We start from the raw sequence: 19523 nt of genomic DNA on the forward strand, positions 1-19523 counted from the left end.
TGCGCCAACATCCAATACAAGGGCTGCATTCTAGTTAGCACAGCGCGGGAATAATGAGCGAGTGCATCGTTCTTATTTCCTGTAAATACAAATGACTTTCCTTCATCTGCTTAAAAACCTATATTTGATTTCAGTCTTGCTGTCAAGGGAGATTTGCCACCGATGCAAACAGTGATAAGAACAAACCAAGAGCACAGCTCTGTTTCGCTCATTAGCTTATCGTGACTTTAAGTATGTACACTTTCTGGTGGCTTTACTCAACATCCGTGTCCTGTTCTCTTAACATCCTATTCTTTATTACTCTTTGTCAACGTTTTTACACAGTCTGCTTGGGCGTTGCAGCCCTGTCTGTCAAGTTTCGACTACCATTTTTGTGTCATTAGCAGGTTTTGTTTGACTCAAATAAAGGTGATCCACCCTTTGTTCAAATGATACCAACAGCAGGTCCCGGATATCACGTTGTGACTGTAGATACCCTTATCCGGCCTCTGCCGGCAATAAATGGAAAAACAAGTCCTCACACAAAGCTTGACCTGATAATTACGGTTCTGATATTTTAATAGCAGGATCCTGATCGGGAGCAGAGCTCTGCTGCACTATAAACCGCCATAAAACTTGGGCAATATTTGATAAAAATGTGGGATCAAGTTCCGTGAAATGTTTATTCTCATGCTCAGAATTAGTCAGTGTGCTTTGCTTATTGCACACTTTGAGTGTTCAAACTCCATGCGTGTACCTGCTGCCTTTTTTTTTTATTTACAGCTCTTTTACACCTTTAATCCACTCGTTAACGTGATGTTGCTCACGTAAGATGATTGCAGGCTTATTTAGACTCGGTGGTTAGATCATCCCTCTTTTACCCCGGGAGAATGAGCCCTCATTTAAAGGCAAGCGGGGATCTGACATTCTTCAGCCGGACAGCTAATATTCCCCAGTATTGATAGTGCAATGTGAAAAGTGCCCCACAAGTAGTAGAGAAACTAGAAATTCCCCACTGTACTAGCTGAGAGCCTTCAAATCTAACACGCCAGTGTCAATGAGGACACTTTGCTTTTTTTAAATAAAAAAAACTGGTAGGCCTGAAATGTGAGAGTCGATAGGCATCCGCTGTGTGTTTGTGTGTGCGCGAGTGTGCGCGGCCTCACTGACGCACACAGACATAGGGCACAAAGCACATGTTATCACTGTCAACAGCAGCAAGTAGCAAACAGCGGCAGTTGTTCTGTGTGGGTATCCGTGTTGTGTTGGAGTGAAAGTGTGCGCGCCTGTGTACGTCCACAATCTCTCTCTCTCTCTCTCTCTCTCTCCCCCTCTCTCTCTCTCTCTCGCTCGCTCGCTCTGGCTGGCTGCTGGCTCCGAGGGACCCAGTGTAAGTCAATCCGAGTGTTCATATGCCCGCGAGTGTGCGTTCGTGTCACTACTGTACTACACTTCAGGGGCCGGGGAGCCGGGGCCGGCCCAGTTGAACAGGGCTGTACGAGGCTGCAAAGGGCCGAGGGCCAGCTCCCCGTGCACGCCGCCCACTTCACACCTGTCCCCCTCTTGCCCTCATACACACAGACACATGTGCGCGGCTCATGCGGCCGTGCGGCTCAGCACAGGGCTCTCATTGTAGCAGTGACAGGAGGGCGCCCGTTAAGTGGCTCTCCTTTCCTGGGGCCTGTGTGTGTGTGTGTGTGTGTGTGTGTGTGTGTGTGTGTGTGTGTGTGTGTGTGTGTGTGTGTGTGTGTGTGTGTGTGTTTTGTTCCCCCATGTGGCTGTGGGGTGAAGAAGGGCGATGAAGGACCCCTACTGGTAAAGTGGGTAAACTCGCACAGCCTCGACATCTGCGCTCACAGAGAGAGAGAGAGAGAGAGAGGGAAGGAGAGAGGGGGAGGGGGAGGAGGGAGGAGAGATAGACAGCGAGGGAGGAGGACAGAGTGGGAAAGAGGAAAGGAGTGAGAAGGAGGGAGGGAGGGAGGGAGGGAGGTAGAGAGAGAGAGAGAGAGAGAGAGAGAGAGAGAGAGAGAGAGCAGAGGCTTGGCAGAGAGCAGTTGAGGGGAAAATGCCTTGCTTTGTGGAGAGAATTCTTCCAGGCCAGGAGGGAGAGGTGAGACAGAGCGCAGAGGGCGGTCTGCTGCCAGGTAAGACTCACACACACCTCCCCCCACCTCCCCCACACGCGCACGCACACGCACACACACACACACAGACGGGGTGAATGGGTCGGCTACTAGTTGCAGTTGGCATGACTCAGGCACGCATGTGTAGTGATGTGGTGGGTGGTGTCAAAGGGTGTGAGAGTGAGGAAACGGAGCAGGTGTAATGTTAGTTTTTGGAAAATGTCTCTTAGCTTCTGTCCACAAACGCACGTTTGCACCTCCAGATGTTTGTGATGTGTTTAATTACTTCTAATGGTGTGTCACTTCCTTAAAAGTTGTCGACTTCTTTTGTGCACTTCACGTCACAGTTCCACTTTTGATACTTTACAGCTGCGTTTATGATCGTAAATGGTTAAAGGTCATTTACTGAAACAAAGGACTCTACATGTCCTGGTACTTTCACTGTGTTTTTACAGATAAATATTCTGGTTGTTAATCATTTAGCATTTAGTAAATAGTTACTTGAGATTACTGGATTGATAGAGATTAAAAAGTACTTTTAAAGTAGTTTTAATTGAGCTTGTGTGTAATTTGAATTACTGTACTGACATGTACTTTTATTTGTACCTGAGTTTACCCACCCTGTGTTGTTCCTACTTTGACTTTAATTAGGGCTGTTAATATTTTATCCACCACTAATTACACAGTAGTTAACTTTACAGAAGAAACATTTTTAGATTGTTACATAGACATATTTTATTTGAGTTGAATATACATGTGTATATTATGAACTCATATTGTTCTGGCTAAAAATAGATTTTATTAAAAAGCACCTAAAATCGCTGCACTTTAACATCAAGGGCAGATGTTTTCCTATCTGCCTTGAGGTAATTTGCGGTATTGGTCGAGATTGATTTGGCTGTTTAGTTACATGTGATGTGATGGAGAGGTTTGTCATCTGAGGGATTTTCCACTCTGGTGATGTAAACACTGTCTGTTGTAAAAAGGCTAAAGAGTCCTTGTCTCCTTTGTGGAGGCTCGGTCTAAGGGGACTAATCCTCCTCGTGTACAATGAGATTTTCTCCTTTTGGTTAAATAAATACTGAGTGTGTGTGTGTGTGTGTGTGTGTGTGTGTGTGTGTGTGTGTGTGTGTGTGTGTGTGTGTGTGTGTGTGTGTGAGAGAGAGAGAGAGAACATAAACACAGATTTGCATGCGGCCCTGCAAGTGTCTGCTGCCCTACTGCTACAGCCTGGGCCTGATTTCTCTGGTCAAGGCCCGGAGGGTGAAAAAAAGAGAACGGCACAGAGCTGAAGTTGGTGGGCCCCAACTTCACGCCTGCTGTTTATTTGTTTTTATAACAAATGGAACCAGCTTCCTGAGTGAAAGGTGAAGTCAGAATTGAATTTGGCTTGCGTTACCGTGGCGATCTGGCAACCGCTCCCGTGTCCCATAGGACTGCTCTGGTTGCTGCCTGCTGGGCGCGTGTGTTTGTTATTGTGTGTGTGTGTGTGTGTGTGTGTGTGTGTGTGTGTGTGTGTGTGTGTGTGGTGGTAGCAGCAGTCACAGGAGGGACATTTTACTAAGCAGACATTTCCCCCTCTGTTTTCACTCTGACCTGGTAGGAGATTGATGACTGAATTGTGGAGTACATGTTAACAGTAACTGGTGATTTATGAAGATACTTAGGGTAAGTGAGGCCGCACAGGCTGGAGGGAAAGAAAAAGATATAGCCTTTTAAGTTAATGCAAAAATATAGCCTTTTTAAGTAATAATTGTTATTACTACTGCAGGGGTTTGGAGGGAGGAATGACACAATGTGCCTTGTGCCTTTCCTTTGTTGGATCTGTCTTTTTAACTTTGACTCTATTTCAGTTGCATTATTTAAAAAATGACACCATGTTTATCAAGGTTAGACTTATAGCTTGATAGGTAGACAAAACTATAGTTGAAGGTTTACTTTGTGTCACAGTAAAGTATGTTTTGGATGAACCCTTGCACTGCAACAAGTGCCCCCCTCCCCCCCCTCTTACCTAAATATCCCTCAGAAAATCCACAGGCAATTTTAGAAGAATCAGCTTCTTCCTTTTCCTTGGCTTTCGGCCTCCCGTGATATTATGCACATGGAGAGTTCTCCTCGCCAGTCAGATATGAGATTCAATCCACTTGGACGTGATCTATGGCATTTTTAAGGAATAAAGCAATTTTAGGGAATACGGAATAGTACTTCCCCTAGAAGAGAGATGGCTTTCATTTTTTTTCCAAGGCACCTCTTAGACTGAGTGAAATGTTTCCCTCGTTCGCTCAGGGACGACTTTATTTCTTACCAGGGATTTAACACTCACTCAGTCCCCTCATAAATACAGCGTCCCTCAGCCCTTCGCTAGCCATAACTCATGCACTAACTCTGTATCTAACTAAACTCGTATAGCAGAGCCAACACTTGTTTGTCTTTTACCTCAGCCCCTTTCTCTCCCTCTTCCACTCTGTCTCCTTTCCTCCTCTCAGCTGATTCATACGTGACGGAATCGTCTCTGACCACGCTTCTGCGCCGCTCTCCTCGGGCCCACTCGCGGAGTGGGTTTTAGAAGAAATGTGCATTTGAATATGAGCCAGCCTAATCTCCTTGAGGCTATTTAGAGTGAGCCTAATGCTCCAAGAATGAGCGAGAACAACACCGGAGAAAAGGCGGACGTCCCGCTCGACGTGTCACAACACAACTCAGGTCTTGGGAGAAAGAAGCGAGTCTTTGATTTGCTGATGAAGATCTCTGGAGTAAAGCGCACAAAAATTCCCACTTTCAAGGCACCTGTTGAAGCCACAGTCTTTGTACTGTGTGATTTGTTTTGGTCTTATTACCAGGCTTTTAAACTGTTCAACATATTAAGGCCTGATCAGGCTCAAAGCCAGTTGACTTGTTCAGCAGATCAAAGTTTTCAGCTGAGTTAGTACAGTGTGGTGGATGCCGTTACTGATCTGGTGCCGATTGGCACTTTGGGAGGAGACCCTCTTTCTGGCGTGCTTCCCATATTGGTTGTTAACAGCCTGCAGGTACCTTCTGTTCTATCTGTTCGGTCCCTCTGGCCCGACTCTGACAACTCCTTAAGCATCTGAAGGCCCTCTGAAGTCAGAATCACCCAATCTGATGTCTCATGGCAGCACCCGGCGTTTAGTTGTATTTGCGTGTGAAAACACAGGCCCTGCTTGGAGGAATTACCCTCAGAACTTGTATGGGGGGAGGAGGGTCTCATCCCCCCATCTCTGTGCTGTTTTTGCTGTCCTTCCACTCTTTTGATCTCGCCATCAAATCTTTGCCGGTTTTTATGAGTGACATTTACCCCAGAGCATCTTGGGAAATGGCTGGCTGAAGAAGACGTTTGAGAAAATGCGCCAGAGCAAGCTATCACCTTTGATAAAGCCACAGCTCCAGTGGGAGAGGAAGAAGAAAGCCAAAGGAGCAAGATCATTGTTGGTAATGAAAAATGCCATGCAAGAGGGAACATCTCTCTGATCCCAGTCTGTTAAACCAACAATGTGTAGTACAACCAGTGCTTCAGCGCTACATCAAGCGCTTCCCTGTTGACTGTTTGACCCAGGAGGCTGAATGCGGTGCTGGGCTACCACACTGTGCCTTTATTATATCCTGTACATGACACGGCTCTCCAACATACACAGTGACCAGCAGCATGTCTGCAGCCGTGTGACTGCTTGGCACAAGGCTGGCACAGCAAAACGAGAACCAAATAATGGGGAAGTCGAGGGTAGTCGGAGGCACAGAGAGCAAGAAATGTTAGCTTTAGTAATTACTACCTATACAGAGAAGCAGCCGAGAGGACAGTGAGGCGGGCGAGCGCACGAAGGAGGCCCCGTGCGCAGATAATGACGGGGTATCGCTGCAGCTCTGACAGCGTTAATCTTAGTGCGCTGCGTGTGTGGAGCGCTATCTGGCTGCGTGTGTATTTACTGCCGGGGTGCACGGAGGTCGTGGTGCAGTGCCACAGTCCTCACCCCACCAGAGAGACCACCTGACAGCACAGTTCATCCACAGTTTGACAGTCGCCGCCTCTCGCGGCGCCTTGAAGGCAGTGCCCATTCTGGGATGTTCAGAATCAGCCAAAGGAAGGAAGGAAAGTGGAATAAAAGGGGAAGCGCGGCCCAACTTTCTTTGTGCCGGCCTTTTTTTTCTCCCCCTCGTCTCCATTTGAAGTTGCGAGACACTCATTTAAGCCTCATTGCACACCGACACTCAACACACGAGCAAGTGTTATGAATATGTATCAACACAGCATATGGCAGCGGTAGCGCTGGGACTAGGTGTGTCCAGAAGGTAGAGTGCTGCCGATGCATTATTCTCCATTCAAATTACCACGGCGAGAAAGCGGAGAGGTGCCCGCCACCTCTGCACGCGGGGCAGGAGGAGAGCCGGGACCGCGCGGGAACAGCGGGAACGGAAGGTCGGTGATGAGCGCCGGAGTGGGCCAGCTGAGTTTCCTTGATTTGCCGGGGATTTTTGGCAGGTTGAAGCTCAGCACTCACTGACACGAGCGTGATTAAAAGTGATATTTCTGACACATTAGGATGCGCACGGGAAGTAACCTCCTCTAAAGCGTTCATTATTAGATGCATGACAGACCTGAATATTTATAAAATAGGCTTTAATTATTAATAGCAGCAATCTGCTCCCGTAATTCATCAGATTTGCACTTCAACAGAGTATCCGTTTTCACTTTAAAATAATAATAAGAGGAATATTAATGTTGCAGAAATGTAAAACGGGCAGCTGGATGCGGCGCGCTGCCGAGCTTTTCCCCTAACCTGCCACTTTTCAAATTAAATTACATTTTAAACATCAGCACTGCACCATGAACACAGTCAGTTGTTTGGGCTTGACAATTTATTCTCACAAATGTGGTAAGGCATGAAGATAAAGATGCAGGAAACAAAGTGGTGTAGAATGCAAAAGTAGATGCTGTGGTTTTATCAAAAGCAAATTTATTTGTTTGAGTCAACTTCGCAGCACTTCCTTTTGTATACTGACACCCAAAATAGACAGCATTCTTTTTTTTCCTGTAAAGCAGCTTCACAGTCATTTTTCTTCTCTTTCTCTCTGTCTCTCTCTCTCTCTCTCATTGTGAGTGTCGTTTTATCACACCTTCAAATTCAGTCACGGCACATTCCTCCCTCCACTGAACTCCCAGAAACAAGAATGTTCCTGTTTTAGGTGAAAAGTGCCACGTTTAGTTCCGCCCCCAGTTGACATTGAACTTTTTGGTAAAGCGCACTTTTCCAGCGCTGTCACTCACGCAGCCTCGTGTTTACCCTCGCCGTGGATCCGTCCTGACCTGCGTGCGCGGAAGCCTTCGCGTGTCTGTTTGACGGCACGGCATCTCAGAGCAAATGACGTGACCTGCAGACACTAGAGCGAGCGGAGCAGAAGGAGAGAGCAGAGCACAAAACCCTGCTGTCTACAAGGCTGCAACCAGGTGCACAACACACACACCGTGGTTCTAGACACTTAACATACCGCACGTGTTTACAGTGAACACACACACACATGCAGAGTCTTTAAGACAGTGTAGCTTCTGTCTCACTGATCAGAAAAGTAAAATGAAACAAAGTGAAGTTCTGACAGAGGAGTCGTAGCCACAAGGTTTATAAATGCAAATCCCACCAGCAGGAAGACGCATCCCCATCACTTCCTCTCTTGGTCCTACAGAGAATGCATTTCGTTTAAAATTTAATTGTGCTTCCCAAGAAGAATACATTAGAAAAAAAAGAGCTTCAAAAGTGTCACGTTGTTTGCAAGATTTGCAAGTCGCATTGGGGCAGGTAGACAAACGCCCAGGATGACATTTTACCAGGCACCTGTGACTCATTCTACCGCGGATAAAGTCCAAAAGAGGAAAAGTCTGTCAGGCAGAGCAAATGTTTTAATGGTAGCCAGGGATCGATGTTGTCAGCGCAGGCATCCTGTCTGGAAATACGCGCTTTTTGGGGTTAATGTCACCTCCTCCTTTCTTCCCGAGGAGAGGAGGAAACGATTAAAGGCAAGGCAGAGGTGGGGAGGGGAAGGAGGTCAAGCAGATCTGATGCACGCATTCCGAACGGGGCCGAATTTAGGGAAATTGCCTGAAAAACATCGACTTGCACTCTCATTCTCAAGGTTGCCGTATCTTGAAAACAAATTTAAAACGTAACCTTGGAAATCAATTAAGAAGTCCCTGGGAGCTTGGGAAAAGAGAAGAGAAGGGTCCACCCCCCCACATGTCTCTGCCTCTCCTGTACTTAACAGGGATGTGGATCTGTCCATCGCCGTGTGAGCAGCCTTTGTCAGCAGGGGTTGTATTTAATTTTTTCGAACGGCAGCGGGCCTTATATGCTGTCAAAATGTCTTAAGAGTCTTATTAAAGAAATGCCACAGCTCATTTCCTTGTAAAGCAATTCATATGCTGGTGAAAGGGGGCATGTCTAAAGATCTAAACGGCTTTGCTTTTTAGGCTTCACATTAGGGGTTATCTGTGAGGGCTTGTCATTGATTGACATTATCTGGCCTGACAGGGCCTCATATCAAGGTTAACCTCATGGACAAAAGTGCCACCCGCACGGACGCACAAACACACTCTGTCATCCACACTCAGTCAAAATGAGACACGCTCTCCTCCGCTTCCTGGTGCGAGGGGCGCTACTGTACCTACGCGTGCCCGCCGCCGCCGCCGCCTCCTCGCGTGGAGGCCAGGTGGAGCTTTCCAGACTTAATTGATAACTAATGGAGCAGCATGTGCTGGGTTTACCCCGGAGGGTTGTCTGCGCGTGTGTCCTGTAGCGAGGCAGGCGGCGGAGGGGAGGGGGGGGGGTGACTCGCTCAGTCCGGCCCCAGATTCGGATCCAATACACACACCCCTCCAGACAATGACGTGTAATGACACACGGGGCTGAGGGGTCGCGACCTGCCAGGTGATCAGCGCCGGAGCCCATGGACGCGCGTCTACCTCCCCCCTCCTCCCCCCCAACAAGTCGCAGCAGGCAAAGAGAGATCCCCGTGACCAAAATACAACTGAAGCAGTTAATCTGCACAGATATTAGCTCAAGGGCCCTCGAGAGGTGCACCGCTGAGCCCGCTGGCGCTGCCTCGCTGCTGCTCTGAGCACGGGCAGCGCCACGGAGGGACAGGGGGGTCGCGTGCTCATTCACCCCCGGTGCCTTGAAACCCCCCACCCGCAACGCCGACGCTCACAAACGAGGGCTGCGTCTGGCGCCAGCTGCGAGTCCAGATTCGGTGTACAATTTTAACCAGTCGGCCGAGCGTCCCATGAATTACCCTGAGCAGCAAAGTGAATGAAAGTTGGCTGTTTTGGTGCGTGGCTGTCACAATGCTTCTTGTCACTCATGTCAGAGCTTTTTTCCTCCCTTAGACCTTTTAGGCAACTTGTCCTCTGTTCTGGAAAACACCATAATTACCCTGTTTGTGATGAAGCTGGAGGGCGTGTTTGTCCTTACATTTCTACTTTCCTGCCTGATTGCCCTCAAGTTCAACATCTTTCCCCTTCCGCCTGCACTTGAAACATACATTGTTTTCTTCAGCCATTGTCTCGTGCAGTCGGTGTGTGTCTGCCTTTGTCCCGCAGCATCTTGTTTGTGCTCGGCGGCGGCGTGACGGGAGCGCGGCGCTCGGCTGAGGGCTCGCGCTGGATAACAGCCCGTGGACGGAGCCGGAGTGAAATAGTCCAAACGGGTCCTTCAAGGTCGACACCCCCAGAAAGACAGCGCGCGTGGTGCAAGGTCACATTCTAGACTAAAAGCAATAAGTGCTTTATTGATAGAAAAAAACCCAACAAGCAGGCAGATGTGCAACCAACTGATTAATAATAAAATAGATTTGTGAGAGAGAGGGACAAGGGGAGGGGAGGGGGCAGGGAGAGAAGACGGCTAGCGCAGCCACAGTCTATGGTACGTCCGTGCGTGCGCGAGCATCAATGCATGTGCACTGTGCACAGCAGCAACGCATCGATCCTGGAGTGGAAGGGAAAAAAATCTATTTGAAATCCAGTGTTTTAAAAAGAACAAAATGTGACATATGCTGGTGGCGGTTTCCTGGGCGCCCCACTCATTTCCTATCAGCGCATTACTGTACAGTACAGTAGCAAAGGTTTCAAAGAAGATCACAAGCAACTCACTTCTGCTGTTTTGACAGTAATCTGTGTATCATATTCATCTCTTCAGTATCGTGTTTTATGGGAGAGTCACTAGGTTTTTTCCGTGCACTCACACTATGAACAATGTGCCTTTTGTACTGCACCTACTGTGCTATTATCTTTTTATGAAAATAAGCAGAGGCTATTGGACCTTTGTCATCTTTTATGCTCCTTTATTGCTCTCTCGCTCGCTCTCTCTCTCCCCCAACCTGGCAAACCTGCTAAGTGAGTAGTGCTGCGGATCAGTCGGTGGCACACTTAGATTGGGGTGGAGAAGTCCCAGTCGAGCCAGTTTCTTCAGGCTGGGAGACTTTCGTGCTCTGTGCCACCTCCTTCCTCCCACTGATCCCCTACAATCGTCCCCCCCATCCCTGAGTGCAGACCCACCTCTACAGTCCCTTTCTAAATTCCTCCTCTACATAAATTTCTGTTCAGTTGTTCCCCCCCAAACCCCCCATCTATCAACTCGTTGGCAATGTCATTGTTTTTAATCATCAGAACCTCAAAATTATTATTATCGCTTCTGATGCGGCAATTAAAACTTCAGGTCAGAGGCACAACGAGCGGTGATCAGCAGCCGAGCTGAGAAGTTTTAATTAGACGATCAGAACCATTAATGCACAAAAAAAAGGTGTGCGCTGGGAAATTAACGGGAACGTCTTAATCAGGGTTAGCGACTCCGAAGAGGAGTCAAGTGAACAGAGAGCAAAAAACAAATCATTTCCGCACCACTGGGACAAAACTCAATTAAATATGCATGCGGAAAAATGGAAATTTCTCAGCATCGGCTGCACCGACTGTTGGAAAACTCTGGCAAAATCTCGCTGCGGGGTCGGCGACCTGCTTATTGTTATTCTTGTGTAATAAAAGTGAGAGAGGGGCCAGATGCTAGGGTCCGGGTGTCATGGCGTAGTTGTCCATCAGTGGCTTTCCGCTTGACTTCCCCGCGGCTGCCGCAACCTCTCGATCATGCCGGCGAGAGAGCGAGTGAGCGAGAGAGAGAGAGAGAGAGAGAGAAGAGGAAAACATTCTTTTCCTGCAACCGTAAATTTATTTGACAAAACGTGGTAATTTTGAAGTGTGTCTGTGTATGTTTGTCTATCTGTGGCTCAGTGATTCACACATACTCTCCCACATACACATCTCCCTGGAGATCCAGAAACACAGAGGGTTCACTGATCTACACACAGGGGGCTGCAGCCTTGTGGATTATTCTGCCAAATCTATCCGTAAAGTTATAACCTGGGTTTTTTAAAGCAACTCTCGGTTACATATTGTAGAATAACCCTGAGCCGAGCAGACGTCTCCCAGACCCTGTTTGTATTAATTAAGTGCTGATATTGCAGGGGGTTTGTACCTGTGTCAGTCATGTTGGAACTCAGCAGGAATCTCCAGCAAGCCTCGTACCTGTGTTTGATTAGATGAAGAGATAAGCTTCGGTTTGAATATCTACGTCTCTTATATACAGACCCTCCTGTGCACTCGCTTCACACAAACTGACAGCGCAGCAGGGAGCTGCTGTTTTTATGGTGCACCACCGCACTTTTAATGAACAATAAAGCAGAGTTGCTCCGTTTTTTCTACACTCGTCTGTCTGATTTGAGGTTTGTTGGACATCAGATGCCTCATCATGTATGTCACACAGCAGCAGAGCCAGTCACAGTCCTCCTTAATGCCCACGTCCTTCATCCATAGCTGCCTTGATTACAGTCTGCTCACGTTCACACAAATAATGCACTTCCAACAGCGTTATTAGGATTTGAAACACCACTTGATTGGGCATGATATCATTCTGGCACACAAACAGAGACTCTGCATCAAAACCCAACAAGACCTGTGGGGCTTGGAGCTGCGGATGAGCAAGTTTGTCAGCACAGAGGTAGAATGCAAGCGGAGTCCTCCAGCGCTGACGAAAACCAGCACCCGCAAGAACTTCGATGCACTTATTTTTGACTGAAGATGAAAAAGAACCGGAGCGAGTCCAGTCCAAATGTTTTCAAAATACTTTCTTGACTTTTTCCTGGGCTTTTGGCCTTATACAGACAGAATGTGGTGCTCCTTTGTGGCCCTGCACTGTTTCCAGTAAAAATAGTGTCACGCTTAACGTAAGCAGTCGAAAAATTAGATTCAGCTGTTGTGCTCAGATTCAAACCTGCCTTATTTTTTCAACTCGCGGTGCTTACTGAGGTGTCTCCTCCTTGACAATTAGCACGCCGGGCTAAAACCGACTGTAAATAAAATCCAGTGCATGTGACAGTGTTGTTTTTCTTTCTGATATTCATTAATAAGGCAGAGTGCTTAGTGGACTCTTGGAGAGGTGGGGGAGCAGGTCCCAGAGGGAAAAGTTGTTCTTTCATGTAGGTCCCTGCAGATTTTATCTCGTTGTATGCTATCATGCACACAAACGACTTGAGGTAAACAGCTTAGCGTTACCATAGCAATCGCTATTGTAAGCAACGGCAAAAAGCTGCTGTGGACAGAAACCCTCAGCATAAATAATAGTTTAGACAGCTTCCATAAACCACCGAACCATAGCATGTTCACCCTCAAGGGAAGCTCAGAGTATCATATTTGTTTTAAAGCAAACAGCCGATGTTGAAGAGGAAAACACTGGCTACTGTACGTGTTTAAGATGCCTGATCACTTAGTTGAAGGCCCATTTAGATAACCAATCAGTAACAATTGGTCTCGTTCCTTATTGTTAGCAGCAAATCCTACGTAAATAGGCACCAGCGGAAAGAAACAACCAGGTCGTTTCCTACAAGGAGCTCAGGGTTGCAATGCAAAGGAACCCAGTAGTTAAAGCATGAAATACTGAACACAGTCAACAGAAAAAAATGACCTCCACAGCTACACCCACATGACCTCAATCTTCCTTTAGAGAGTATTTCTAAAAAAAAGACTTGAAAATTTATGTCTTCCACTTCCTAATAGTTTCTCCAGCTTATTTTTTTTTCAAATTGCTGTCTTCCAACAGGCGACCCTTTCACCCTCACCTGCAATTGTCTAACACTAAATTGCGCCATAATGTGCCACTGATATACGGCCTGCTTAAAACTGCATAATTCCTGAAGTCATTGTTTCAGAGAGGAAGCCCGTAATGTAAATACAGTAACTGAGAAAGCATGTGTGGGGAGCAGGGGTTGCATTGTCTGCTGTCGGGGTGTGTGTGTATGTGTGTGTGTGTGTGTGTGTGTGTGTGAGTGTGTGTGTGTGTGTGTGTGTGGGGAGGGGGGGTCTGTAAACTCCTTCAAATTGTATATCCTCTAATGATTCCACAGCTTTGCAAAAGAAAATGAAAACAGGATTTTATGTTGCGCCGCTGTGATTTACATAATGCTGGAGACGGCTCACACATGATTGTGCTTGGCTTTATGGCTGAGGGAAAATGAAGAGGCGCCCACTCATTGGTACAGAAAGTGAATTGAATCGTCACGATGGAACTTTTGTTACCTCTAGCATCACGTATTTTTCTCGGCTCACATTGTGTGTGTGTGTTGCTCAGCAGCGTATTATCTCAACCAACACAATCCAACTTTAAACACGGTGAAATATCTCCACTGTGGCATTGTTTCAACTTCAGCGTCTCAACTTACAAGGCTTTAATAACTACTGGATGAAACACAGAATACAAAGGAACATGCTTGTCGTCGCCCCATTACTTCTATATTTTATTACATCTTAAGCAGAGTGTTATTCGGGGTTACCTCCTCCTCATGTTTTTTAAAGTTATTTACAACGTGATAAAGATCTGGCCTTGATTTTGAGTCTGGAAAAGGCTGTTGCAAGGTGAACTTTGGTGGCTCTGGAAATAAAGTGAAAGGTAACAGAGAGCAGTTTCTGCCCTAAAAAGGCAGCTCTGGATCTGGAATGCCACAGGCAGCTGTTCCTGCCTCATCAGACGACATGTTATAAAGATAGCCCCACTTGGGTTGAAATAATGCCACCCATTCCTGCCCCAAAGTACACTCCATCATGCTCTATTGTTCAGGGAGGCCACGCTGGGAGACGTGTCTTGTTCTGTAAAGGTATGCAAAACACAGGAACTACGACACTTTTTGCATGATGCGCTCGTTTTGCTCAGTTGGCCGCATGAACAGAAAAACACAGGAAGGTGCAGAAGGAGCTCATGTGCAATGCTCACAAACATTTCTGTCTAATGAATTGAAAGCGTGTAGGCTAAAGATAAAACCTCATAGAGGACTCGCCTCCAAAAAGCCCAAAAGGGCTCAGCCTTTTCACTCCACATCCTGACAGTTAATGCTATGCAGCCCCCCACTCAGTGGCAGGACCACAGCCTCTTGAGGTGAGAGTGAAGATAACATTTCACAGTGTCTCTATAGCTCTGTCATGTGAAGGATTATGTAGCCGTGTATTTGCTGCTTGTAGTACCGTAGGGGTCTGATACCTATCTGCCTGTGGTTTCAGCTGCCTGCGCTTTTCTTCCCCCCGTTTTTTCCACGACTGTGCTAAACCCTGAGCTGACCGAAGAGGTGTGACTTAGACAGACATGTACAGTATCTCTGCGTGCCCTTCTAGCCTCGTGCTGTTGTTGTTAAGTGCTTTTGGAGGCTATTAATAGCAGCAGTCACTGTTGTTCTGTCATTTTGTTTTTCCAGTGTGATGCGTAAAATCAGTACGACTCACGGACCTGGAAAAAGTGGTTGGATTGTTTTTGCGGTGCTACCGCCGATGCTGAACTGCTCGAACTAATCTTTATTTTTTTTGTTCTTGTTTTTTTTACTACAGCTGAAAGGAGTTTATGCACTGAAACGACCTCAGGAAAATCCAAGATGGCCGCCAAAAGAAAAGGTGGCCTAAAACTCAATGCTATCTGTGCCAAGCTGAGTCGCCAGGTGGTGTTCGACAGCAACTCCCAGAATGCTGAGGGAGAGCAGAGCGTGGCCGAAAACAGCGAGCGCGGCAGTTCCCACTACGACGACAGTGAGACCAATTTCCCCGAGAGCCTGAGCCTGAATCAGAGCCTGGAGGAGGACCAGAGGAGACGAGAGGCCATCGAGAAATGGGTCAACGGCGAGTACGGCGATGAGCCGCTCGCTCCCGAGGATGAGCAAGAGCACGAACTCAAAGTCAGCCACGACGAAGACGGCCCCCCAGAGGGCGTGTACATGGTGCAACCCAAAGGCTGCAGCGACGAGGAAGACAATGCGGACGAAGCAGAGGCCACCGCTGGGTCTCAGGACGGCAGTTACCATGACGACAAAGAAGCTGACGACAGGCCTTCAAAAGAGGACGCCTACGTGCCGTCCAGTGACGCCCAGAGTCGCCAAGCACCTTTCTCCTCACCAGGTACAATACGAGCCCTTACTCGTCCCCTGTCCACGCCTCAACCCCACACTAAGCTAGTGCTCCACAGCGTCAAGGGGCAAACATTTAGATAAAGGGCAGGTGACATTGCCCCATCCACAGTAAATTAAGTGTGTCCATTATTGGAAAGGGAAGCTCTAGAGTTACATTATGAATAGCTTTAACTGGCAGGGCAGAGGGGAAATACAGGGACTTGTCAGTATGTGGTAACTGTATAAAGAAATTCATAAATGGTGTAGGCTGGAGCGGCCCGTTTACGTGCCCTCCCAACAGCTGTGGGTCAGCAGCACATGGCTAAGCTTCGTATTACACCCAGGATTACATATTGAGTCTTTGATTTTTCCCTAAGCTCACTAAACTTAGCCACTGCTTCGAGCTCTTCTGTTACACACAGTTGTAGTGTCAAATAAATTCAGAAATAAGAAAGCTAATTTTAACGCTATTAAACTAGTAAATGTGTTGTTACCGTCCAATAATCAACTGTGATATTTCTGCTTTTATTGTTGAAAGACAAATCCTACGTTGCCCTCATTCTACAGCATGCGCTCGTGTAAATGACTCCTAATGACCCCAGTTAAATTGTGACATGATTTTCCCCCCAGTATAATTCACTGATTATCAAATAGATAAAGCTGAGGCGTCCAGCAGTCAGAGCAATCTTATAAGAAAGCACCATTTACAGTCCTACACTCGTGACCCTTGAAACTAGATGCACACTCACTTAATGAGACATTGGCCTTTGTCTGGCAGAAGTCAAAAGATCGAGCTGTAAAGTGGAGGAAAAAAAAGCCTCGCTGAGTTATATGAATAGATAACGCTCGTTTCACAGACGCCCAGGGAGAAAAAAACAGCAATTTACACGTGAGACCGGTTGTTGCGGTGAAAAAACAAGTTTTGTTTTGTGCTTGCTCACTTGACTTTAACAGTTTTCTGGCCTTTCATCTAGGTTTAGCGTCGTACCTCAGAGCCATGTACACAGGTCTTTTCTGTCTGGGCGTCTTTTTTGTTCCGTACAGCAGTGGCTCTGGCCACACGGAACTGGGGGCAGGGGCTTTTCAGAAAACCAGGCAGGTTTCAGTTCAGAGGCAAATGAAAAAAAGGCTGTGTGGTTTAAATTAGTCATTTTGCGTATATTTCATGGCCGTGAATGTCTGTCTGTAAATATGCACTACTGCCGTGAAGCAGGCCTGCACCTTTCCTTCCACCCGCTCCCTCACTGCTTTACATCTCACAACAGAGCTGGAGTGTTTGAAGAGTGTGGGGAGAGCACAGTGCATCAGTTGCAAATCTTGTCTTTAGAGTGTTTTTTTTTCACAGAGTTGCTCTTTGTTGATTGTAACTAGGGCATCTATATTGCCATGTTTCTGCTCAGCTCACAATTAAAACAACCCCCCCCCCTTTCTCTCTCGCCGCTGTCTTTCAAAGGCTGATGCGGAGTGCACATAATTATGCATATAAACATAGTGGCTTAATTATCTCTCACAACATCAGTGACAATGTAATTAACAAACATTGCAAGATCAATGAGAGAAACTGCGACCTTCAAAACATTTAACTCCTCACATTGAGGCATCGTGCGGATTTCCTATCAGTGCAAAACCCCAGAATACTTTTCCTAGATAATTTAGATGTCGTATTAGAGCCCTCAAAAGCCAGTCAGTGGAAAAAAAAGCCCAACGAATAAAAGCTATGAAAGCAGTGACAGAGATGCTCATAGCGATGGATCAAACAGGCTTGACCATGACTTCCATTTGCAATCCTGGGTTCACTCTAAAAGGTTGTTGTTCATTTCAAGCCGTTTCAAAGCCTCTCTATTTGCCGCCTGTTAATTAACTAACCACACAGCGAGGAAGTTTGAAGCTCCGTACAGTTTTGTCAAATTAGCCCCAACAAATGCACGCGCCGTCATTTATTCCTACCAACTCGTTATTAGCAGAACGCCGTTCATTTAAACAAACACCCTTAAACTAATGCACTGACATCAACGTGAATTAAATTTTCAGATGTAAAAGAAACGAGATATTCAACGGTTTGCTCTCAAAATATTTACCCAGTGTAACGGTTGGACGTTGTGCATTCGTAGGGTTTTAAACTCTAGATTAGTCCATATTTAGCCACTAGCATGCGCCTTTATCACCAGCGACACCTCTTCCTCTGCTCCGCTGATGGCCATGTTTGGTCAGACCAATGAAGGCCTAATGCTGTTATCATATCTATGAGGGTAAATGCAGCCTAATCGTTCAAATATAGACAAGACAGGCCTGTGCTGTAGATTCCGTGGCCCGCACATGTCCTATACCTATATATTCATTAAAATCTATAATATTGTTGTTTTCTTATTCAGCAGGGTATCGTTTCTTAACCAGGGGCCCATACTATCCATGGGTTCTTGCCTTGTGTGGCAGTATGACATTAGGAGGTAGCACGATACTGTAGGACGTGAGCACAAAGCTAATTTCCAGGTTATCTTGTGTTGGTCCCAGTCATAATCCGTTCAAGTCAAATCATTTGCCTTTCGGTGATAGCCTGCCACATAGCTCCGCTGATGAATAAAGAGACTCTGCTAATTTTTTTTTTTTTTTTTTGCAGCAGGTAGTGATAATACCACTAAGTAAATAGAATATTAGAAAAGAGTTGTCAGTGCTCCCATGACAGGAACCACCGGTTTAAGCCGCTTAAATGAAGATGTTTAGCTTTAATTTGATACCCGCTCTCAAACACGTGTCTACATGAATCCTGTAAAGCAGAAATCCTGCCTTTGCTCTTTTTAAAGTACCATAACACCCTCAGCAGTGTTCCAGTGGAACCGTACAGGACCACACACTGGGTGTGCAGTCACTCTGTGCTTTCATTGCATGTGAAAACATGGTAAATTTGCTCAAATGTTCTGTAGCAAACACGCAGGTATTTTCCTCTCAAATACCCGATACCAGTTGTCTTAAATTTTTCATGCCCTTTCGATCCCCCAGATACTCTTTCATACTGAGTCAGTGCACAGAGGAGCAACCCCAACGCGGTGAATGGAAATTTGGGGATTATTTTACATGCCGCGCTGGAGATGTGAAAAGCAGGGCATAGCGACTGATTTAGCAAGAAGTCAGAAATCCGAGACAAGAACAGAACTATTTGCGTATTAATTACGCTGCTGATAAGCGGCATTAGCTCCAGCCGGCTCAAGTGAAGCTGTAAACCAAATTTTTAAAAATGGTTTTGGACCCCGGGCTTGTGTCTGTGCCAAGGATGAGTTAAGTTGGCCAAAGGTTTTAAATGACCCCGGTGAAATTATCATCTGGTGTATTACTAGCATGTCTGTGTTCTGGTATTTTGCAAACTGACACAACAGGAGGTATTTGGAATTGACTTGGATCAGCAGACAGGGGAAAAGCAGCCTCACGGCTTCTCTTTTTTCCCTCACACACACTTTCCCTGTATCTTTGCCTTGGTTCTGCAGAGCTCGGCGCCTCCAGAGCTTTCAGGCCAAATAGTTTTTTCCCTTTCCCCCACTCTGTGACCCCTTGTGCTAACCTGGATGAAAGTTAATGGGCCAGAATTAATCTCCGCATAATGCAATTAAGCTATACATTGACTATATTTCGCCTATGTCCTTGGGGAAGTTGTCCAATTTAATGGACTCTTAAAATGAAAGTGATGTTTCAGTTCACAAATGTGTAAAAAAGAGGAAAGGATTCATTCAGTTCACTTCTGAAGGTGACACAGTTATCACGTTATTTTAGAATGCCTTAAATTCATAGGGAACTTTATGAAATGCACTTCACGTGCAATAATTCACGCACAGATAGTGGATTCAATAGTTATAATAATTATATTCAGCATTAGTCATCAAATGAAATGTGCAGTTAAATGCACTTACTATACAGCTACTTCTTTTCTAAGAGTCTTTATAAATAGATGCTGTTCACTTC

At 46.3% G+C, this 19523-nt stretch overlaps 1 protein-coding gene across 5 annotated transcripts in view; it reads left to right on the top strand.

Annotated features, from left to right (window-relative positions):
- Positions 1 to 19523, top strand: part of casz1 (castor zinc finger 1) — a 70318-nt gene that overhangs the window by 25185 nt on the left and 25610 nt on the right. For 2 of the 5 annotated variants that reach the window (XM_029155182.3, XM_029155183.3), the window contains exons 1-2: positions 1974 to 2123; positions 15022 to 15582. In XM_029155182.3, the coding sequence (XP_029011015.1) occupies positions 2045 to 2123; positions 15022 to 15582 (640 nt within the window). In that variant the 5' untranslated portion in view covers positions 1974 to 2044. Of the gene's footprint in view, positions 1 to 1973; positions 2124 to 15021; positions 15583 to 19523 lie in introns of those variants that run through there. The other 3 variants (XM_029155187.3, XM_055510526.1, XM_029155184.3) reach the window with 2 other exon arrangements.

This window comes from Betta splendens, chromosome 7, assembly GCF_900634795.4.
Source record: "Betta splendens chromosome 7, fBetSpl5.4, whole genome shotgun sequence".
In the NCBI taxonomy this organism is placed as follows: domain Eukaryota; kingdom Metazoa; phylum Chordata; class Actinopteri; order Anabantiformes; family Osphronemidae; genus Betta; species Betta splendens.